At 39.9% G+C, this 9,717-nt stretch overlaps 1 protein-coding gene across 1 annotated transcript in view; it reads right to left on the bottom strand.

Annotated features, from left to right (window-relative positions):
- The window catches only part of LOC144980684 (uncharacterized), a 66,401-nt gene that overhangs the window by 35,316 nt on the left and 21,368 nt on the right, over nt 1-9,717 (bottom strand). The window contains exons 2-4 of the mRNA XM_078928363.1: nt 6,084-6,353; nt 3,650-3,738; nt 512-686 (exon numbers count right to left, since the gene is read on the bottom strand). Coding sequence (XP_078784489.1) covers nt 512-686; nt 3,650-3,738; nt 6,084-6,335 — 516 coding nt within the window. The 5' untranslated portion in view covers nt 6,336-6,353. The remainder of the gene's footprint in view (nt 1-511; nt 687-3,649; nt 3,739-6,083; nt 6,354-9,717) is intronic.

Genomic DNA, 9,717 nt, shown 5'->3' with positions numbered 1-9,717 from the left:
ATCTATCTATCTATCTATCTATCTATCTATCTATTATCTATCTATCTATCTATCTATCTATTTATCTATCTATCTATCACCATCCATCTATCTATCTATCTATCTTCTATCTATCTATCTATCTATCTATCTATCTATTATCTATCTATCTATCTATCTATCTATTCCCCATCTATCTATCTATCTATTATCTATCTATCTATCTATCTATCTATCTATCTATCTATCTTCTATCTTATCTATCTATCTATTCTATCTATCTATCCATCTATCTATCTATCGCCCATCTATCTATCTATCTATCTATCTATCTACATCTATCTATCTATCTATATCTATCTATCTATCTATCTATCTATCTATCTATCTATCTATGTATCTATCTATCCTATCTATCTATCTATCTATTCACCCATCCATCTATCTATCTATCTATCTATCCATCTATCTATCTATCTATTCACCCATCCATCAATCTATTTATGTATTCATCCAACCCCATCTGCCTTACCACGCATTTCGTGTACAGTTCCAGACCATGATCGGGTTCATGGGTCAACCTCCTCTCTGCCGGAAATGTGTACTTGTTAAGCCAGCCCATCAGTTCTAGGTCAGTGCCTGTACCAAGGAACGAATACTGGGACGCATGCGCATGACAGTCCACGAACCCAGGCATCAAGAATTGACTGGGGAAAACAAAAAGACCAGAAAGGTCAGTGATCGCCATGTCGTGAATATTTCAAAAAAATTATTAGACATTCGTGACCCCTCGTCTCAAAACGTTATTATCGTCGATTAAAAACCACAATAACTATAATCAAAGGGGGTCCCGATAGTTCAGTTGGTAGAGCACTCGCTTCACACGCAAATGGACCAAGATCGATCCCGGGTGTAGTCGAGATTTTTTCTAACCCCCCCCCCCCCCCCCACCTGTCCACCCAGCAGTGAAGAGTCTGTTAGAGTTGGCGGAAAGTACTTTGCGATAGACTAGCGTCCTATCCAAAGGATAGCAAGAAGTTACTATTGTCCGTTTCACGCTATAGACACCGAGATAATCTCCGGCTCATTGAGCCCAATGGCTCTGAATGACTATGACTATAATCCACAATGTTTTAGCTCTTTCTGGTTCATGGAATGGGACTCATTCTATCTGTAAAAGCAAATCACTCTCACTTCAAATCTATTATTTACACCGAGAATTGTTTTTAGTTATTCATTTATTTATCTATTTATTCATGACGTCATTTATTGACGGATTCCATCCCAAGTTACCGTGTGATATTTCTATCACATTTATTTTCGCCAGTCTTCATCGCATGAAGATACAACTATTTTGGATTGGATTGGATTGGGTTGGGTTGGATTGGATTGGATGAATTGGACTAGGTTGTGTTGGATTGGATTGGATTGGGTTGGATTGGGTTGGGTTGGGTTGGATTGGGTTGGGTTGGGTTGGGTTGGATTGGGTTGGGTTGGTTGGATTGGTTGGTGGTTGGGTTGGGTTGGGTTGGTGATTGGGTTGGGTTGGATGTGATTGGGTTGGATTGGGTTGGATTGAGATGGATTGGGTTGGTTGGATTGGGTATTGGATTGGATTGGTTGGATTGTTGGATTGGATTGGATTGGATTGGGTTGGATTGGATTGGATTGGATTGGATTGGATTGGATTGGTTGGGTTGTGGATTGGGTTGGGTGGTTGGTGGATTGGATTGGGTTGATTGGGTTGGATTGGATTGGATTGGATTGGATTGGATTGGGTTGGATTGGATGGTTGGTTGGATTGGATTGGATTGGGTTGGATTGGATTGGGTTGGTTGGATTGGATTGGATTGGTGATTGGGTTGGATTGGTGGTTGGATTGGTTGGTGGATTGGATTGGGTTGGGATTGGATTGGATTGGTTGGATTGGGTTGGAGTTGGTTGGGTTGGTGTTGGTGATTGGATTGGTTGGATTGGGTTGGATTGGTTGGATTGGGTTGTTGGATTGGGTTGGATGGTTGGTGGTTGGGTTGGATGTTGGATTGGATTGGGTTGGGATTGGGTTGGGATTGGGTTGGTTGGATTGGATTGGTTGGTTGGATGGGTTGGTTGGGATTGGATTGGTTGGTGGTTGATGGATTGGTTGGATTGGGTTGGATTGGATTGGATTGGATTGGTTGGGTTGGATTGGATGGGTTGGGTTGGATTGGTTGGAGTTGTGGTTGGGTTGGATTGGATTGGATTGGATTGGATTGGATTGGATTGGATTGGATTGGATTGGATTGGGTCACCAAAAATCTTATCCAGACGCACGCACAGGATCCCACCAAGAGGAATGAATGCACGTAAATTCTTACAAAAAAAGACGAGATACAAACCAAAAGTAATATTACACTACAGAATAGAGAGATGATTTACAAGGGAAAAATATGGTCTCTCAAAACTAATATGGTACATTTGACTGTATCCCTCCCAGCAAGGAACTCCAGCCAGGGCCATGACAGACCAAGTAATCTCGTTCCTAAGCTACGACCGAATGTAAGTCGGAATACAGATGGTATAGATAGTTCGACATTGACGTCACTACGGTCTTTGTTATTGTTTTTTGCCATCCGCGTTTATGAGTAATTCTCACTAAACAATATTAACCAGACTATAAACGTTCATGGTTACACACAGCTTTGTGTTTTGGTCCGCTATACTTCCGGTTGGCAATGTTGTGAACTTCTTAGCCAAGCGCTTACTATCTATAGATAGAACACAATTGACCTCACTGATCTCCTTGTTATTGTTTTTGCAGGATTTTTTTTGAGTATTTCTCACTAAATTGTATCAATCAGAATATAAACGTTTAAGGTTACTCATACGTTTGTGTGTTGGTAGGTGATATCCGGCTGGCGAATTCTGTGAGAATTTTGCCTAAGCGCATAGTATTAATAGGGGATTGAAGACACAACTGACTTGTGGACCACTTGGGAGGTCGGGGGACTCCGTTAGAGGGGCTCATTTTTGGTCTTCTCATAGTAACAAAATTTAATTGAGGTTTATATAGCGCAATATACACTAAATGTGCTCAAAGCGCTTTACAAGGGGTCCCTGGTCAACAGCAACATTTAGCATGTAGGACGGGACATGATGCCTGTTAGGCAATATTACAATTTTCGGACAAAGACAACGCTGTTAACGACAAGGTACTCATTATACACATGAGTACGGTGAGAGAATTGAGTAAAGAGCCTTTTCCAATGATTCAACTATGTGCTGAGTGCGAGACTACAACCCAGGACCTTCCGATCCAAAAGCGAGTGTCATACCACAAGACCACATAGCCGCTCAGTAACAAATGGCTATGTGGTCTTGTGGTACGACACTCGCGTTCGAATCGGTAGTCCTGGGTTCGAGCCCGGCGCACAGTTAAGTCCTTGGAAAAGGCTTTTTACTCACATTCTTTCATCGTAATAAGGTGTAAAATGAGTAACCTGGCTGCTAACAGCTTTGTCTCTCAGAAAAAAAATGCAATATCGCCTAACAGGCGTCATGTCTCGTTCTTCAGGTTACGTGTTGCTGTTGGTCAGGAACCCGCTTTGAGCACGTTCAGTGGAAATTGCGCTATATAAAAGCGCAATTCTTTAAAGCAAAATTTTAAACAAAGAAAACTGAAATTACTGACCTGTCCGTCATCTGGACGAGGCAATCTGGCGACATGCGGAACTCTTCAATCAGGTCAGGTATTTTTCTAGAAGGTTCCACGAACACAATCTGTGGATGGATAGAACTGACCTTCGTAATCTGTGGATGGATAGATACTGACCTTCGTAATCTGTGGATGGATAGATACTGACCTTCGTAATCTGTGGATGGATAGATACTGACCTTCGTAATCTGCGGATGGATAGATACTGACCTTCGTAATCTGTGGATGGATAGATACTGACCTTCGTAATCTGTGGATGGATAGATACTGACCTTCGTAATCTGTGGATGGATAGATGCTGACCTTCGTAATCTCATTGTCTAACACTGCCCTAAAAATAAAAGGCAGCCATCAGCAAAAGTAAGTGAACAGTTAGTTGTATTCATTGGTAAAACAAATGAGATCATTCATTTCCGTGAGCACTAATAACCACAACTAATTGTTCACTTTCTTTTGGTGATCCCCTTATATAATATTGAATGCCTAAGGGAAGTACCAGGCTACGAGTTTTAAAAGCTGAGATTAGATACATACAGGGAGAGAGAGAGAGAGAGAGAGAGAGAGAGAGAGAGAGAGAGAGAGAGGGCAGACAGACAGAGAGAGAGAGACAGAGAGAGAGAGAGACAGACAGAGAAAGACAGAGAGACAGACAGAGAGAGAGAAAGAGAGATACAGAGAGAGAGAGAGAGAGAGACGTGGAGGGGGGGGGGGCAAATGTTAAGATGTGAATACCAAATAATATCAGTGGGATATTTTAGGTTTAAACCTCAACTGTTTTTGAGCCCTTCAGAACCCCAGCTCCGCCCTCAGAAAAATACAAATGAACAAAAAGTTACCAAAAATAGATTAATGGAAAAGAGAAGGAAAAAAAAACAAGCAAAAACAAAACAAAACCAAAACAACAAAAGAAACACGAGCCTCTAGTCACCAACCACAGGAAATCGTCACGTTCATTACGATCCAACTAGCACTTACATCATTCAGATCCCATTTGTAAATCACAGTATTTAAAGACAAATGTTTTATTACAGCTATAAAAACGTGACACTGTGTTGTAGAGTTCATCTTGCTGATCAATATTATGTATAGAATGTATTTGTTGATTTTCTGCTTGAGTAAGAAAAAACGATTTTGTGCTGGGTGGGTGTGAAATTTTGGGGAAAATTCCGAAAATGGCTGGTAAGGAAAAGGTTAAACGTCTAGTTATATGATTAGTTCTCACTATATCTGCTCAATCAGAATATAAACCTTTAAGTTCACTAATATCCATAATGTGTGTCTGTATGTGTGTTTTTGTGTGTATGCGCATGTCTGATACATTGCAACTGGCGGTCAGATGATTTCAGTATTTTATTTTAATGCGTAGTTAAAGAAAACTTCTAGATTTAGAATTCATGGGTACGGAAGAAAGTAAGACATAATGAATGATTCCAATGGGGAGGAGATGTCAATTCCAAGAGCATGACATCAGTGTACTTTGTTTGAGATCACCTACAAGTCTCATCCTGACACAGGGCCTCACTGAGAGGAACACTCATGAGCTTGCAAATCAATATAAGATAATATATGATAAGATAAGATAAGATAAGATATACTTTATTGATCCTTGTATGGCAATTATAATTCTGTATCACAAAGCAATTCTGTGATATATAAAATATATATCAAATGTTGATACATTACATAAAATTGGCAAATAATATTAAAAGTCTGAAAAAGTACATTGGAACAACAAGCGGATAGATTATGGTGACTCTGTGTCGAGTATACTTATAGTAAAATTCTTGTCAAATATAAATTATAATCAAATGATTATGAAGATACTTTATAAACTGGTAAAGGTTAAATGATGTATTTAGATATTAAATACAATATGCGTATATACAACACAACATAGACTTTCCTGCCCACTATGGGAGCTCACCAGTCCTGGCCCTGTACCTAATACTTTATATGATTTACATACAAACAATAGCAATGACATAACATAGACTTTCCTGCCCACTATGGGGGCTCACCAGTCCTGGCCCTGTACCTAATACTTTATATGATTTACATACAAACAATAGCAATGACATAACATAGACTTTCCTGCCCACTATGGGAGCTCACCAGTCCTGGCCCTGTACCTAATACTTTATATGATTTACATACAAACAATAGCAATGACATAACATAGACTTTCCTGCCCACTATGGGGGCTCACCAGTCCTGGCCTTGTACCTAATACTTTATATGATTTATATACAAACAATAGCAATGACACAACATAGACTTTCCTGCCCACTATGGGAGCTCACCAGTCCTGGCCCTGTACCTAATACTTTATATGATTTACATACAAACAATAGCAATGATTGAGTAACGTCAACTTCATCAATTCGAAAATCTGTAGGCCAGATGGTCTCACCTTTCCCTCCCTAATCCCAATGACGGTATCTTCCATAATTTCCATTTCCGCCTCCTGCGTCGAATGGACCAAACAACCCTGAAACATCAGCGTCTGCTGTGCTGTGGCTTCCCTACATTTAACGCCGCAATGGGGGCTCCTGTCGTTGCTATTCTCGTATCCAGGGGATGGACTCGATTCACGGTGGCTGCCGCTCCTCATGTCATCCTCTTTCAAAGTGGGCTTGGACTTGGAGGCGTGGATCTGGGACATGGTGTTAGTGATCGGTGTCTACCGTCAGAAAGAATAAAATGGAACATAGGATTGGATAAGAAACATCTTTAAAAAGATGAACAAATATAATAATAATAATAATAATGATGATAATAATAATAATAATAATAATAATAATAATAATAATAATAATAATAATATAATAATAATAATAATAATAATAATAATAATAATAATAATAATGATAATAATAATAATAATAATAATAATAATAATAATAATATGATGATGATGATGATGATGATGATGATGATGATGATGATGATGATGATGATGATGATGATGATATGATGATGATATATACTACTACATACTATACTACTACTACTACTATACTACTACTAACTATACTACTTCTGAGTACTTCTCACTAAACTGTATTAACCCAACTATAAACTTTTTCATGGTCACACAGTTTGGTGTGTTAGTCCGTTTTACTTCCGTGTGGCAATGTTGCGAACTTCTTAGCCTATCGCACAGCATCTATACGTTTACAAAGGCAACGAGATACGTGGTAAGTGACCATTATACGCTTCAACAGTCGTGACGTCACTTCCCTCGTAATGACCCACGTTAACTTAGTAACTGGCTCTAAACTATCGGAACAATGGCGGACGCCCTTATGAAATATTTCTCCGACGAGCATAAAAGCGTATCCAGAGGAAACAAAATAAAAACATTATAAATTTGATCATGTTTTGACTTTTACACAATCTGATCACAAGACATATGAAAAGTTCTAGCCTGCATGAAGAATAAAAAAGTACCGATTTTCTTTGTTTAGAACCGCGATGGCCGCCGTTGCTGGGCGAAGTGACATCAGACTATTGAATCCAATCTTGAGCTCGGCGTTTATAAGCGAATAGAATTAATGAAGTTGATGTCACGTGCCTAGTTTTTTGTGCTTCGATATCGCAAGTTTTGTGCCACGTTTTCAAAACTGTTTAAGATTACACACAATGTGTATACTGGGGACGATTCAGCAGTCATTCGGTGGCTGGGTCTACGAAAAGTACGTCGAAATAGACTAGCGTGATATCCAAATTTATCAATAAATTGTTACTGTACGCTCCACGCTCCGGAAACCGGGATTAAACTCTGGATTCATCGGTCCCGTGGCTTGGATTCTTTTCAAATAATTTTATAATTACGAATTATCTGGTGAATACAAACTGGTGAGTATTTTATTTAAACCCATATCAAGGTGAGAGGGTTTGTTTATGTGACTTATATCAAGGGAGGTCATTCACATCAACACCACACGTCATCATAAATAGTTCTGTCAGCCCCACCCCTCTTTCCTGTGTAATTTCTAGTATCTGTTATGGCTGACTCGTAAGAGATCATTATCGTTGTTATGACAACCCTAATCAACAAATGGGAAGGGGCGGTCGTGACGTCCCTTCTCCTTGTATTCCACTTCAGCGCCTATGTGGTCTAGTGGTATGACATTCGCTTTCGGATCGGCATGTCCTGGGTTCGAGCCTCGCTCGGCGCATCGTTGAGTCCGTGGAGAAGGCTCTATACTCACATTCTCTCCCCGGACTCAGGTGTAAAATGAGTACCTGGTCGTTAACAGCTTTGTCTCAGTCTGAAAAATAATGCAATTTCGCCTAACAAGCGTCATGTCTCGTCCTAAATAGGTTAAAAGTTGTTGTCAGCAAGAGGCCCCTTGTACAGGCTTTGAGCAAGTTTCGTGGATATTGCGCTATACAAAAGCTCAATTTAAATTCGAATTCAATTTAATTTCCAAACTCATGGAAAGGAACCAAGACTTACAACGAATAGGTTGCATTTTGAATCAAAAGTTGATATCATTATTTTAGTAACAGGTCGATTCTTGTGATTATGGGGCGTATAAGAGCAAAAAAATAGCTTTTTTGAGCTTTTATGTAGTGCAATATCCACTAAATGTGCTCAAAACGCTTTACAGGGGGTTCCCGGTCAACAGCAACATTTAACATGTGGACGTGTGGGACATGACGCCTGTTAGGCGATATTACAATTTTTCGGACAAATACAACGCTGTTAACGGCCAGGTAATCAGTTTACACCTGAGTACAGTGAGATAATGTGAGTAAAGAGCATTTTCCAAGGACTGAACTATGCGCCGGTCGAGGGTCGAACCGTGGCCTTCGTAAAGTTATGGCCTGACACTGACCAATAAATGACGTCATAATGCCAGTCTTTTGTCACAAAAGACAACAAATCGTGAGTTGTATTCAATAGTTCAACCAATATAATAACTTGTTTCCATGATCTCTACTAACGACAACTCACTAGGCGGTGCAAAAACCAAATAATGACGTCAAACTGCCAGTCCTTTTGGAGTGTCAGGCTATAACAAAACGATGGCTACGGCCTGACACTGACCAAATAATGACGTCAAAGTGCCAGTCCTTTTGGAGTGTCAGGCTATAACAAAACGATGGCTACGGCCTGACACTGACCAAATAATGACGTCAAAGTGCCAGTCCTTTTGGAGTGTCAGGCTATAACAAAACGATGGCTACGGACCTGACCACATGGACACAAACATAATGGACCGTCAAAGTGCCAGTCCTTTTGGAGTGTCAGGCTATAACAAAACGATGGCTACGGCCTGACACTGACCAAATAATGACGTCAAAGTGCCAGTCCTTTTGGAGTGTCAGGCTATAACAAAACGATGGCTACGACAAAAACCAAATAATGACGTCAAAGTGCCAGTCCTTTTGGAGTGTCAGGCTATAACAAAACGATGGCGAGGGTCGAACCCAAGTCTTTCCCATTCGAAAGCGAGTGTCATACCACTCGACCACCAGCAGCACATCAATTACGTGCTTTGTGAGTTTCATTCACTCGTAGAATCATCAGGCCCTTATTGATGTTATCGTTCTATGTGAGTTGTCCTCATTATAGATAGTATGCGTTAGACTAAGAACCTCACAACATTGCAATCCGGAAGTATAACGGCCAACACACAAAACTATGTGTAACCATGATCGTTTATACTCAGGTTAATACAGTTTAGTGAGAATTACTCATAAACGCGGATGGCAGTAAGAAATACAAAAAAAATAAAAAAACCAACAATAACAAAGTCCTGAGTGACGTCAACTTCGAACTATCTATAGAGAGTATGCGCTTGGCTAAGAAGCTCATAACATTGCGTGTATCCATGAACGTTTATAGTTGGGTTAAACAGTTTAGTGTGCATTACTCGTAAACGCGGATGGCAAAAAACAATAACAAAGACCCGAGTGACGTCATCTTCGAACTATCTATAGATAATTCGTAGATGACGTCACTCGGGTCATTGTTATTGTTTTTTGCCATCCGCGTCTATGAGTAATGCTCACTGAACTGTATTAACCTGACT

This window comes from Berghia stephanieae, chromosome 10, assembly GCF_034508935.2.
Source record: "Berghia stephanieae isolate SIO BIC M18660-M18661 chromosome 10, UCSD_Bste_1.3, whole genome shotgun sequence".
NCBI classification, from domain to species: Eukaryota; Metazoa; Mollusca; class Gastropoda; order Nudibranchia; family Aeolidiidae; genus Berghia; species Berghia stephanieae.
This window is presented reverse-complemented; position numbering and strand designations above follow the sequence as displayed.